A 12316-nucleotide genomic window follows, 5' to 3' on the forward strand; every position below is an offset into this window, starting at 1 on the left:
CGCACGCAGGGAGACCAAGGGTACAAGAGCAGCACACGTGCACACACATTCACACACACGTGCACGCGCGCAGGGAGACCGAGGGTACATGAGCAGTAAGCTGTCATCAGCCACCTTGATGGGAAACCCCCATCATTTCCCAAGCACAGCTGTGACTGCTCCCCTGAGCACACCTGGGGAAGGGGGACCGCCTTCACCGGTCTGTTGGACTCGAGATCTGAGCAGACACCTGGCCACGCCCACCTCATGAGCAGCAACCCCAGCACCACCCAGTGGCTGTTGCGTCCACTGCCAGCCACCAAGTGTTTGAACAAGACGCCCTCCCATGGCATCGGGTAGAGCCCTAGTGGCCGTCCCGGGTTATGGTGGAGGAGCCGGAGAAGGTCTTGCCCCCGTCCCGGAAAAGCAGCCTGGGTTCCAAATAAATCACAGCCTGCGTGGGCAGTGACGAGTGTCCCCATCCACGACGTTAAGTCTGTACCTCTGCCTTCGAACATTCAGGGCACAGGGATGCTGCTTCCCATTCTCCTCCTGCTCCCTTGGCAAGCCGGGCCCCTGGGTCGTGACAGACGGTGGGAGCCACAGCACGCGTGACCCCGCGGCAGCTCTGGGCGCAGCGGCTGAGCCGGTGCCCAGTCACGCATAGCTCTGGGTGTGGCACACAGCCTCTGGGTTGACAGAGGCATCCTCTCCATGCCCCCCACAGGAAGCACGAGGACCGCTCTGCAGTCACCCGAGGTGGCCGGTGGCACTTCTGTGGTCTTGGCCCAAGGCTGGGCTTAGAGCCAGAAAGAGCCTCGCTGGTCTGACATTCGCGGTCCTGCACCACGCTGACCGTGACGGAACTACACGAGAGGAGCAGGAAGTGGCACGTCCTCCAGATGTCCTTGTCCACACCCGTCTGCGGTGGGGGGATCCAGTGAACTGTGCCCAGTCCCACATGGGCTCTGGGCACCCCAGGCCCAGAAGCACCTCCCACCAGCGGGTCAGTGCCCGCTAAAGATGAGGCCAGCCCTCGGCGTGGACAGCCCTGCCACCGTGGCCTCCCAGAGGAGTCGGCACCCTGGCTGAGTGGCCGGCCTCCACCATCAGGAGGAGACAGGGCTTCTGGGCCGAGAACACATCTTAGCCTTCCCCGACTTCGTGCCGATAATGAACGGACAAGAGCCCGCGCTCCCGCCTGAGAAACGATGCGGCCAGGGGCTCCGAGCTCTCTGGGCAAGGGTCTGCGTCACACCAGGAGGGGAGCCGCCAACATACAGACCACCAGAGGGGCAAGTGAGGGTGGGGCGGTACATGAAGGGACACAGAGGACATGGAGCGGCCAGGGTTGTGGTCCATCCAGCTAACCGTGCTCCTCTCGGTTTTCCCAGGAAGCCTGAGGACTGGTTCCAGAACAATCCAGGGCACCGTGGGAGCGGGTGGTGCCAAGGAGGGCCTCACACACCACAGGGTGCACAGAGGACCCCTATTCCCCAGCTGTGGGGCGCATGTCCGCAGGAAGCCCAGTGCTGTGTCCGTGTGCCCGTCCAGTTCTGGGGCAGGATGCCCACATTTGCACCGTTCGGCTCTCGGCCAACACACGCACATGCACACGAGTCGCAAGACCACAGAAACATACAGCCCTCCTGCCCCTTAGCTGAGGGCTGCGGGTGGTGGGAGATGAAGGCCGCTGTCCTCGGGACTCTGACACCAACCGCCCCGGGCGTATTTCCTGAGTAAACCCTGCGTGTGAATCCTCGTCTGCGGCACATGCGTGTGGGCAACGCTAACACTGACAGCTGTCACCCCCGTGTGGAGCGGCAGGGCCTGCGGGACTGGCTCCACTTCCCGCCAAAAACAGCCCTGCTGAGCAGACATACTTCCCAAGCCTCTGGGAATTCACCGGAAAGGTGAGAGACCTAGAGCCGCCAAGCGATCTTGAAAGAGGACATAGAGCGGGACTCACGGTCCCTGATTTCGAAGCGGACGCCAAAGCTGTGGTCATCGGACAGCTGGGGCAGGCACCGGGCGGACGAGGGAGACCCACACATCAAGGGATGGGATCGTGAGTCCGTGAATAAGCCCTTATTTTTGGAGGACTGACGTTTGAAAACGACGCCAAGCCATTCGATGAGAAAAGAAGGGTCTGTCCAACGCGTGCGTCCGCATGCCGAAGGTCGACCCCGGACCCCGACCTGACACTCTTCGCAAACCGCCCCCCGTAAACGGACCCCAGAGGTGAGACGGGCCAACACTCAGAAGAAGCCGCAGGACTGGACCTCAGTGGCCTTCGTCGGGCGGCAGTTTCTCGGGTGAGACGCCAGAAGCAGGAACGAGAGAGGAGTGGACACGCCGCGGTTCATAGAGTCCAGCGCATCCGAGAACGACCCCTCCCACGAGAAAGAGAAAACCCACAGCACGCAGCGCTTGCGGCCTCCCTGGTGGGCCCCTGGCCTAGGAACAGCAGGACTCCTAGCAATCCAAGCAGGACGGAGGAGTGAGGGGCTCCGCGTCCTCCCCCCACACCCAGAGCAGAACAGCCCCGACAGGGGAAAGTGGGCGGGGCCGCACCCGCAATTCCAGCTCCGCTCACCAGGGGCCGCCACCAGCAGCCGGGCCCCATGCCCACTCCCCGCCTCACCCCTGTGCCGGGGAGCAGGTGTGAGGGGGTGGCGCTGGAGCTGGGGGCCTCTGCCGGCTCAGATGGGTCCAGGAGTGGGGAGGCACCGGTGCCGTACAGGGTCACTGCTGTGACCCCTGCCATCCACTCCTATACCCCCACGTGCTCTTGTGAAGACCAGCTATACCCGGGGGACGGGGCAGGGCTGGTCCCACGCTCACAGCACGAGCTCCCCAGGGGCGCCCCCACACTCCCGGGGCAGGAAAGAGGCTGCTGTGGGTTACTCTGTTTCCCACCCCCCGAGAGTGGCATCCTACCCTTCAGCTCCCTGGAATGTGACAGGGTCAGGTTGGGAGAGGGTCATCTGGGGTTAGAGTGTCCCTGTAAGAGGAGGCACACACAGGGCAAGTGTGGGAGACCCCGGGGGCAGAGCTGGGCATGATGGGTCCCCAGCCCCGGAGCCCCACAGCCAGGGGCAGGACAGAGCAGCAGGGCCCCATCTGCACAGGAGGACGACGAGCAGGCCTCGGGGGTGGGGCGCGTCCCTCACCGACTGCGAGCTGTCCCGGCTGCTGTCCCGGGACCGGTTCTTGGCCAGCCGCTTCTTCTTCTTGTGCAGGGGCCTGGACTCCAGGATCATCTCCTCCAGCTCGAAGGTGGGGTCACAGTGAAGGCGGCCTTTCTGTGGGGGGACGGGGAGCTGAGCCTGGCCAGTGGGGCGCCCACACCCTCCCAGAGCCAGTGCCCACTGCCTCCCCGGCTCACGTTGGGCACGAAGCCTGGCGCCACCTTCTTCTCGCTCAGGTCTTGCCACAGCACACCGGCCAGGGACGGGGCCGCCTGCATGTCCTGTAGGCTGGACGCTCGGTGCTTGGGGTCCACCGTGAGGAGCTGGAATGGGGCCCACGTGAGGCGGTGCCTGGGCCCCCACGACCCGGTGCCCACAGCTGACCACCTGCTCCGGGCCAGGGAACTCCAGGGAGCTCTTGCCGCGAGGACCTCAAGGGCCAGGCAAGGACGGACCCGACTTCGGGTCAGGGCAGTAACGCGGCCGACGGGACAGCCTGGCCAAGGTGGGGTTCCCAGGGACCATCTACCACAATTCACCAGCAGGCAGCAGCCTCGGCCTGGCTAGGCAAGGAGGGCCACAATAAGGACCTGGACAGGCCCCGAGGGAGCCCCACGGCGCCCTGTGTGGCCAGGTCATGGAGGCTACGTGCCCCCCACATGCTGTCCTTCCTCTTACAGAAAATGTGGCAGACCCTACCTGAGGCTTCCCCACGGTGTGAAGCTCGGCGTACGGATGGTCCCCACTCCCTGTTTGGGTGTCTGGGAGCCAAGGTCCCACTATGGGAGGCCCCTGGGCAGAGTGGTCAGTGCAGACTGGGTGGACAGCCCCCCAGGGACCGGGAGAAGCCTCTGGCTGCTTGGCTATCATTGCAGGGGTGAAGTGTCCAGCAGGGGTGAGTGCATGCAGAGGAGAGCCCTATGGGCCAGGAGCCAGGAGCCAGCTGGGCCTTGTGTGTCGAGCAAGCTCTCCCACACCCCGTCCTGACCCCACAGGCACCAGTGTGCTCCGAGTGGGGCTTCCTGAGTGGAGAGCGGTGGGGCCGGCCCAGCCCTGGACCCCAGATAGAGGCGCGGACAGCAGCCCTGACCCGGTCCCCTGGGCTGTGTCCCCTGGGCCGCTACAGCTGCGTGCTCAGGCCATTTGAGGTGCACTGGGGGCTGGGTCTTCTCAGGGTGCTCCCGGGGCCTGCGGCCAGGGTGCTCACAGCCCTCCTTGGGTGGAGGCACTCACCTTGCGCAGCAGGCCCACCATCTCCTTGGACCAGCTGGGGACGTACTGCACGCTCGCCGTGCTGAACAGCTGCACCAGGGACTCCACGGCGTTGCTGGAGTGGATGTCGTAGGGCCTCTGGGGCGGGGGAGGCAGCGCTGCACCAAGTGCCTCACCCCACAGCCAGAGGCACCTGCCACTCACCCACCCCCTCCCCCGCCACACGGGTGCAGCTCCCATGGGAGCCCAGGGCCCGGGAAGAAGCACGTCACCCGAGAGGGTCTGGGCCCAGGTGGCTTGGCCCCGAGGCCAGGACGGGCTGCCGTCCTCCAGGGTGGGGGGTCCCAGAGGTCCCCAGGAGGGGACACCAGGGTGAGAGCATAGGGACCCCCCACAGAGACCCCCACAGGAGTGTCCCAAGACAGCTGCCCCTCTAACAGGTCTCTGCCCTCCTGCACCTGCTCAGTGTCTCTCCACACAGATGCTGAGCACCCTTGGGGATGGGGGGGGCAGCCTCATCCTTCCCCGAGGGCTCGGGCCACCCCTGGGGGACACAGCCTGCTCCGTACCCATCCACGCAGCAGCTCGTAGGCCAGCACCCCCACTGACCACCAGTCCACCTCGAAGGAGTAACCGCTCCCACCGCTGACGAAGGACTGGAAGATTTCCGGAGCTTTCCAGAAGGGAGAAGCAGCTGAGCGCCCCGAACCCACAGGCCCCAGGCCCCCTCCCCACTGACCGCCTGGGGGTCCCTCCTCCCCCTGGTGTGGGCGGTGGGATCCTCCTGTGCCCCCGTCAGGAGGATCCCACCGCCCACACAGCACTGTGCCTGCAGGGAAGTGACCCGAGCGACCCCCACCCCGTCCCCCAGCCTGGGCCAGACACGGCAGGCCAGTGGCCGTGGCTCACCCATGTACGGCTTGGTCCCGGCTAGTGCAGTGGCCCGCTCCCCATCCTTTATGATGGTGGCGATGTTGAAGTCGGTCAGGTGCGCATGCCCTGCGAGCAGAGAAGACGATGTGAGTGTCCCAAGGACGGGAGACGCAGCCCGTGAGCGAGATGCGCGCCGCCCACCCCGCCCCGTGCCCGGCCTCGCACGGCCTTGGCTCACCTTGCTCGTCCAGCAGGATGTTGTCGGGTTTGACGTCTCTGTTGAGGGAGCAGGAAACGGGGTGACAGTTCGTGCCTTGTTTGTGCCTTACAGTCCCTCGGGCCCCTCCCCACTCAAGGCAGATGCCCCAGAGGCCGAAGTCGCCTTAAGACGACGGACCTGGCAACATTCTGACGGAGCCAGGTGACACTAGCTATTCTGGGCCTGGGGCCGGGGGCACCGCCAGCCGCCACCTGCTGTGGCCCGATGGACAGGGGCGAGTGCACCGGATGCAGGGGTGCCGCAGCCCCGGAGGACAGATGCCAGGCCCCCTCACCCAGACCCCGGGGCCAGCCCCTCCTCCAGAGCCCTGGGGCAGCACAGAATTGGTGATTTGGGTCTATGCCTCCCGCCGGCCGGCCTCAGGCCTCCTCGGGCCTGACTCTAGGAGCTCAGTCAGAGTCTGTGCCTAGGTGGTAACCGGTTAACAGTCCTCCGGGGCAGGAGCGCAGAGACCCCGTCTACCTGACTTTCTAACACGCCGTCTTCACCTTCCTGATCTGCTTTCCGTTAAAATCTGTTCAATCCCCCGGGGGCATGGCCGATGAGCAAACGGCCTCTGCTAGGTGGTGGCCGGGACCCAGCAGCTGGACAGACCAGCTGAAGGGGACCCCGATCCCAGCCCACCTGGGGCTGCTCGCATGGAAGCCTCCCCCGGGGGAGGCAGGTGCACAGCTGTGGAGCTGGCTTGGAGCCAGGCGCTGAGGGCTCAGGAGCCACACCTGGGGGCAGGTCTGGAGGCCAGGGGTCGGGCAGACCGTGCAGGAGCCTGTCGGGTCCCGCTGGAGCGCAGCCACCCCGAAGAGGGGCAGGCGGGCGACCCCCTGGGCACACACCTGTGGATGATGTGCTGACTGCGCAGGTAGTCGAGGGCCAGAGCCATCTCGCAGATGTACAGCCTCACCGTGTCCTCGGAGAACTGCACGTTCTGTTGCAGGTGGTAGCGCAGATCCCCGCCCAGGAGTAGGTCCACCACCATGAACATGTCCTCCTCGTCCTGGAAGGAGAACCTGTGGGCGCCACGCGGGAGCGTGGCACGTGGCAAGTGAGCTGGGGTCACAGCGCCCGCCGCACTCCATGACCCCCCATCTAGGGGCCTGGGCACCCCCAACCTCCCACAGGCACTCCCCAGGAGCAGGGCCCGCCATCCCCTCTGCTAGCACGGGGACCAGACGGTCGCAGGGCTCTGCGGTCACAGCGCGGGAGGCCGGGCTCACGTCCAGGGTGAGCAGTTGGAGGAGGCTCCACTGCCCTGCCGGCCTGGCATCCCACTCTGTTCCCACTAGTACCTGGGCAAGGTGACATCCCCTGTGGCATGGCCAGCTCCTGCCTCCTGGTTACACGCAGGCAGGACCCCGGGATCTGACTCGGGCTGCTGGCCATGCTGAAGGACCTCTCGCACCTGCAGAGGCCCCAGAGGAATGACCCATGGGGGGTCTTCAGCCCTGAGTGTGTCCCCTGGAGAAGCTAGCGCCACGTGACTCTCAACAATGCCCTGTCCCACACTTCTGTCCCCAGATGCTGGTGGGGCCGCCTCTCCCCCCATGTTCAGCTGAGGGACCCTCACCTCGATCGTCCCACGGCGGTGCTACTAGGACCAGAACTCCGTTTGTGCACGCCCTCCCAGCCACCTGAGCGCCTGTGCCCACAGGGGCCCTCGGGAACTCGGTCCGTTCTGTAAGCCCATCAGGCTGGGAGCTGTCAGGGAGGACTCAGGGAGGACCCCGCATGGGGAGGCGCCCTCCCCACGTGGGAGAGAGGATGGCGATCTCACTGCCGCTTACAGGCTCCTTCCCATCCAGGAGCTGGTCTTGGTGCCCATTTTATGGAGGAGCTCAGGCCCCCAGAACTCTCCCCCACTGACTCTAGTGCCAGCGACTCCATGGGCCACAGGCCCCTTGGCGGGAAAGCCTGGCCCTCCTGTGGGGAGACCCGCACGCCTGGACAGCTCTGGCCCCGGGACAGGGAAGCGGAGTGCAGGCGGAATCCCCAGGACAGGGGAGGAGAGAGCACGGGGAAGGGCCCTGGGGTCAGGGGAGGGTGGCAGCGGGTCACCCACCACAGGTTCACCAGGAAGACATGCTCAATCTCCTGCAGGATCTCCAGCTCCCGGAACACATTGCGCACCTCGTCCCGCTCAACGCACCGCTGCTTGTTGACGTACTTCATGGCGTACATCTTCTCGGTGTCCCGCTTCTGCACGATGCACACCTGGAGGACGGACGGGACGCCCGTGTCTATGCCGCCACCCCTACCCCACCCACCCGCCCCAGATGCAACCCAGAAATGATGGGATATCTTTGGTGGGGCAGGACCCAGCCAAGAGCACGGCCCCGGGGCCAGGCCCCTCCCCATGGGTGACCAGCACCCCTTCCCGGCGCTTGGGGCAGTTGCTGACTTGGAGGGCTGCTGGGGGAGGTCGAGGAAGACCCCTCAGCCACAGACCTGCACCAGGAAGACCCCATGTGCGAGAGCTGCTGTCCTCATCAACCCTGGGCCACCATCCCCGTGGCGACAGGGACCCTCCTGTGACAACAGGGTCCTACACGGCTCTCACATGCCAGTCCCCCAGGGCACTGGATGATACAGTCGGCCGGTGCTATCGGCGGCAGCGTTTACACGTGTGGGACAGAGAGACCCAAGAAGCAGCCCCGACTCAGCTGGGGCAAGCCCGAGCGGCCAGGGGCGTCCGTCAGAACCAGGGACCAAGGTCTCCAAAGGAAGCGGGGCTAATGTACAAAATCATAGGCTGGGGGCGGAGGGGCAATGCCACGTCCCCCATACAAGTCGTAGGGAGGCCGCTCATGGACAGGTGACCGAAGCCACCTGCGAGGGGCCCCACGCCTTCGGGCTTCAGGTCTCCAAGCGGTAAGAGCCAGGGTGGGCTGGGGCGGGAAAGAAGGAGAGGAAATGGAAGATTCTGGACCTCCAGGTGGGTGGGAGACTGTCCCGGGCGCCGCACCCAAAGGCAGGTGTCCTGGACCAGAAGTGTCAGTGAGCATCGGAGTCTCGGGCCACACCCGTGGGATCCAGTCCTTGGGGGAAGCCCACGCTCCCTCTCTGGGAACACATCCTAAGAAACAAAGGTGCTTTGTCCAGGAAACGTTCATCACAGTTGAGCAAACTGCTTAGAACAGACTTCCGAGCAACCTTCTCTTCCAACAACCTCACGGACACGGGCAACAAAGCTCCGTGAAAAACCACGCAGCCACTGGAACAGAATTCATAAAGGCTGTTGATGACGTGTGGCGGTTTTTATAAAGCCAAGCAGAAACCACAAGGCTATGCCGTTTAACGCACAGTGTGGAGACGAAGTGCCGGGCGTGGGCAGAGACGGGACTGGAGCCTGGGGCAAGTGGCACCCCCAGCCCCCGCCGCTCTGGCGTCTGCTGTTCCCCTGAGGGTGTCCAGCAGGCAGGTGGTGGGTGACCATTGGCCGTGGGGCGCTGGACACAACCACCAAGTGCTGTCAGCCGAGCGCCCACGTCACCCAGTGCAGGACCTTCGTGAGCTGCAGAGGAAGTTTCCAAGGCGACACCCACACACCTCCCTGCCGGCCCCCAGGGAGGCAAAGCTTGCTGGCGTGACGTCCGCGGGCGTGGAGGGGGCGTTCTGCCAGGCGGAGCTACATGGAGCTCTGAGCCTGGCCAGCTCCCATCTCAAAGCGGCCCGGGAACCCGTGCAGGCCACCCAGGCCCCACAAAGCCCTGCCTACAACGTCCTTGAGCTGGGCTGACTGCCAGGAAGCTCGCAGCCTGGGGACCCGCGGGCCGGCCTCAGACCTGCGTCGCTTCGTACTTCCAAAGACCCCCCACATGGTCTTGACGCCGCGAGTTAAGCCCGTCCTCGATGCTCTTCCCAGACAGGGGTGGGGGGCAGACACACGGGAGCCCCGTTCCTGAAGGTGGGAAGAGTGGGGCAGGGAAGGAAGAGTGGGGCAGGGAAGGGAGGCCACAGCCGAAGTCCTGCCCTCTCCGTGCCACCCAGGCCTTCCCACACAGACAAAGGCTGGGAGCAGTTCCTGTCTTCCCTGACTCTCCCCCAAAGTGAACAGGGGGACAAGGTGTCTGCTCTCTGAAAGGAGCACAGTCCTGAAAATGTGGTCCCCAAGGGGCATTGGGATGGACAGAACCCTGCTGGTGGGGACAGGGGCAGTGACCACTGTGGCAGTGGCTCATCTGCGGGAACATCACACCCGTGGGGACCCCTGCTGACCCAGAGCAGCAGGACGCTGGCCGGGGCTGAGGCGGCCACCAGAGAGGGCAGGCGAGAGAAGAGCTCACACCCCAAAGCCCTCTGGGGTGGCTCTGCCCACTGCGGCCACACGCAGCAGAGACACCGCTGTCTAGGAGCCCTCAGGTGCCTGTGGGCAGTCCGACGTCCCCCACGGCTTCGTCGTGCCCACGTGTCCACCGACCATGGCTGTGTCTCTACCGTGCTCAGCAGAACGATGGCCTCCGGGACACCCACATCTTAGTCCCCGTGCCTGTGATGTGTGACTTTCCCGGGAGATCATCCCAGATTGCCCGGCAGGGTCCTCATGAGCAGGAGGTAGTGGGAGGTGAGAGCCCCAAGAAGGCATCCGGGCTCCGCGGCGCTGCCCAAACACCGCAGACCCCGTGACCTGAGTAGCAGACGGTTCTCCCCCAGTCTGGAGGTGGGAGAGGAAGCGCAAGGTGCCGGCAGAGCCGTTGTCGGTGAGGACCCCACGGCTCACAGATGGCGTCTGCTCGCACGGTCCTCCCGCAGCCGGTCCTCAGGGTGTGCACGGAGACCGCCTGATCTCTGCCCCCCACTTCCCTCAGAGGCGGACGTGAATCCGCGCCCCTCTCCCCCGTCCGCTCGCTACTACCCCGAACCCAAGCTCCTCCCACAGACCCCACCCGCGAACCCCTGCACACATGGGGGAGGCTTCCACACTGGCTGGGGGACGCAGGTCTACGGCAAGAGGAAATGTGATGACCAGAGGGAGGGTCCTCGGTGTGTGGCCCTGGGAAGCCAACGTGGCTGGCCGCCCGCTGTCCTGGGAGCCGTGGGGTACAGAGCAGGGTGGTCGGTGTCCCTGGACATCGTGGTCCAGCTCTGCTCGCTTTCCCAGCTGCTGGGGCCGCCGGACGGAGACCGGGAGGAGGTGAGGCCACCCCCGAGGCCTTTCCAGCCCCTCCCATGCATGAGACCACTAGTGCGAGAACCATGTGCTTTCTGGATTCGACCCTCTCATTTCCGCAAAACAGCCCAAAAGTCATCTGCACGAGGGACGGCCCAAGCGCTCTCCCAGTGGGCCACAGACCGCCGGGCTTCACGGGCTGTCCTGCATCCCCTTCTCACCGCGAGCCCGGACTCCGATCTGGGGCCGTCCCAGGAGACACAGACGGACAAAGAGGAGCGGCGGGGCCCCGGGGCTCCCAGCGATCATCTGAATGTGTTCGGTGGGCTGTGACTACAGCCATTAAAGCCCAGTCACCCGCTTGTCCCCGCCGCTCCCCACGCTCTTCTTCAGGATTTCTGAGACTGTGCGACAGGGGACAGCCTGCGGGCTCTCCCTGCGCCGCACACCCAAGAGACCCAGAGTGGCAGGCAGACGCCCCCCACCCGCAGCCCCGGGGTCTCCTGACCGAGGTCGTGGGAGGAGAAGCCCAGAGCTTCCGAAGCGTCTCCACCTCCGTCCAACGAGGCACAGTCGGCGGCTTCTGGCGAGCCAAGAGCCCGGGAGCTCTGACGGCCACTGCCTGTGCCCAGCCGGGCAGCCCTGGCTCCCCGGCCTCCTGTCACATAGCCGCGAACACCGCCCTCCCAGAGGCCAGGGGAGAACAAAGTGGTCTTTTCCCCCCAAGCGTGTTACTTCCTGTATTTGCTTTTAAAGTCTTTGTCACTTTGGTTAAATTGGTAAGTAAGGCTTGTGATCTGTGATCTTATTTAACCAAATATTTTAAAACTTCTGCCTATTTTTACAAACTTCCCCAAATCAAATTTAAAACAGTCTTTTTGGCTTGTTATGATTTGTTATTGATTTGTTATTTGTCCTTAGAAAAATATAGACGTTACCCAGTTAGGCTTACGTGACGCATTAGGTTACCCGGAAGCTGTCAGACGGGAAGCGTCGCTAACCCTCGTCCTGCCGTCCGCACGTGTGCTACCAATGCCGTGAGTGGCCACAGCTTGCCCGCCAACGCCCCTAGTGTCTGTGGAATCGCCGGTAATTCCAGTTATTGTCATAAATGCCACAGCCACAGCAATAACCAAATACCCTTGTCAGCCGATCATTTTGTAAAAAACTCTCGTCAGATCTCGAACCACGGCTGCTTTCAGTGTCTCCCCGTTTGGAGACGATCGCCGTCTTACAGTGGAGCGCACACCAGAGCCCTCCGTCTTCACTCAGAAAGTCCTCGGGAAGGGCTTCCGTGGGGACCCTGGAGGAGAAGTTTCTGGTAACTCTGAAATCACGCTGCGGAGCCGGAGACCTCCCAAAACTCTAATGAAGAAGCTCGTGGCTTCAGGAAACTGGATTTAATTACGCGGCCCTGGCTGACCTCATGAGGATGATGACCTCTTCTACGGCCTCTGGTTTGAAGCGTTGCTGGTTCTCTGATGTTTGGGTCTCCAGACTTAAGAATCCTGTTTCTCTCAGATGCCCTGCTGAGCAGGGAGCCTGACACGGGGCCCGACCCCAGGACCCTGGGATCATGACTTGAGCCGAAGGCAGACACCTCACTGACTGAGTCCCCCAGGCCCCCGTCACTCCCCTCACTCTTACTCAAGACTCTCTGCCTGCATGGAGAGAAAA

At 63.9% G+C, this 12316-nt stretch overlaps 1 protein-coding gene across 1 annotated transcript in view; it reads right to left on the reverse strand.

Moving 5' to 3' along the window:
- The window catches only part of LOC111145205 (serine/threonine kinase 32C), a 78851-nt gene that overhangs the window by 7526 nt on the left and 59009 nt on the right, over window positions 1-12316 (reverse strand). The window contains 8 exon segments of the mRNA XM_022499938.1: window positions 3153-3284; window positions 3368-3493; window positions 4404-4520; window positions 4952-5055; window positions 5292-5381; window positions 5494-5531; window positions 6369-6542; window positions 7592-7743. Coding sequence (XP_022355646.1) covers window positions 3153-3284; window positions 3368-3493; window positions 4404-4520; window positions 4952-5055; window positions 5292-5381; window positions 5494-5531; window positions 6369-6542; window positions 7592-7743 — 933 coding nt within the window.

Source organism: Enhydra lutris, unplaced genomic scaffold (genome assembly GCF_002288905.1).
Source record: "Enhydra lutris kenyoni isolate GAN:26980312 unplaced genomic scaffold, ASM228890v2 scaffoldscaffold12, whole genome shotgun sequence".
Taxonomy (NCBI): Eukaryota; Metazoa; Chordata; class Mammalia; order Carnivora; family Mustelidae; genus Enhydra; species Enhydra lutris.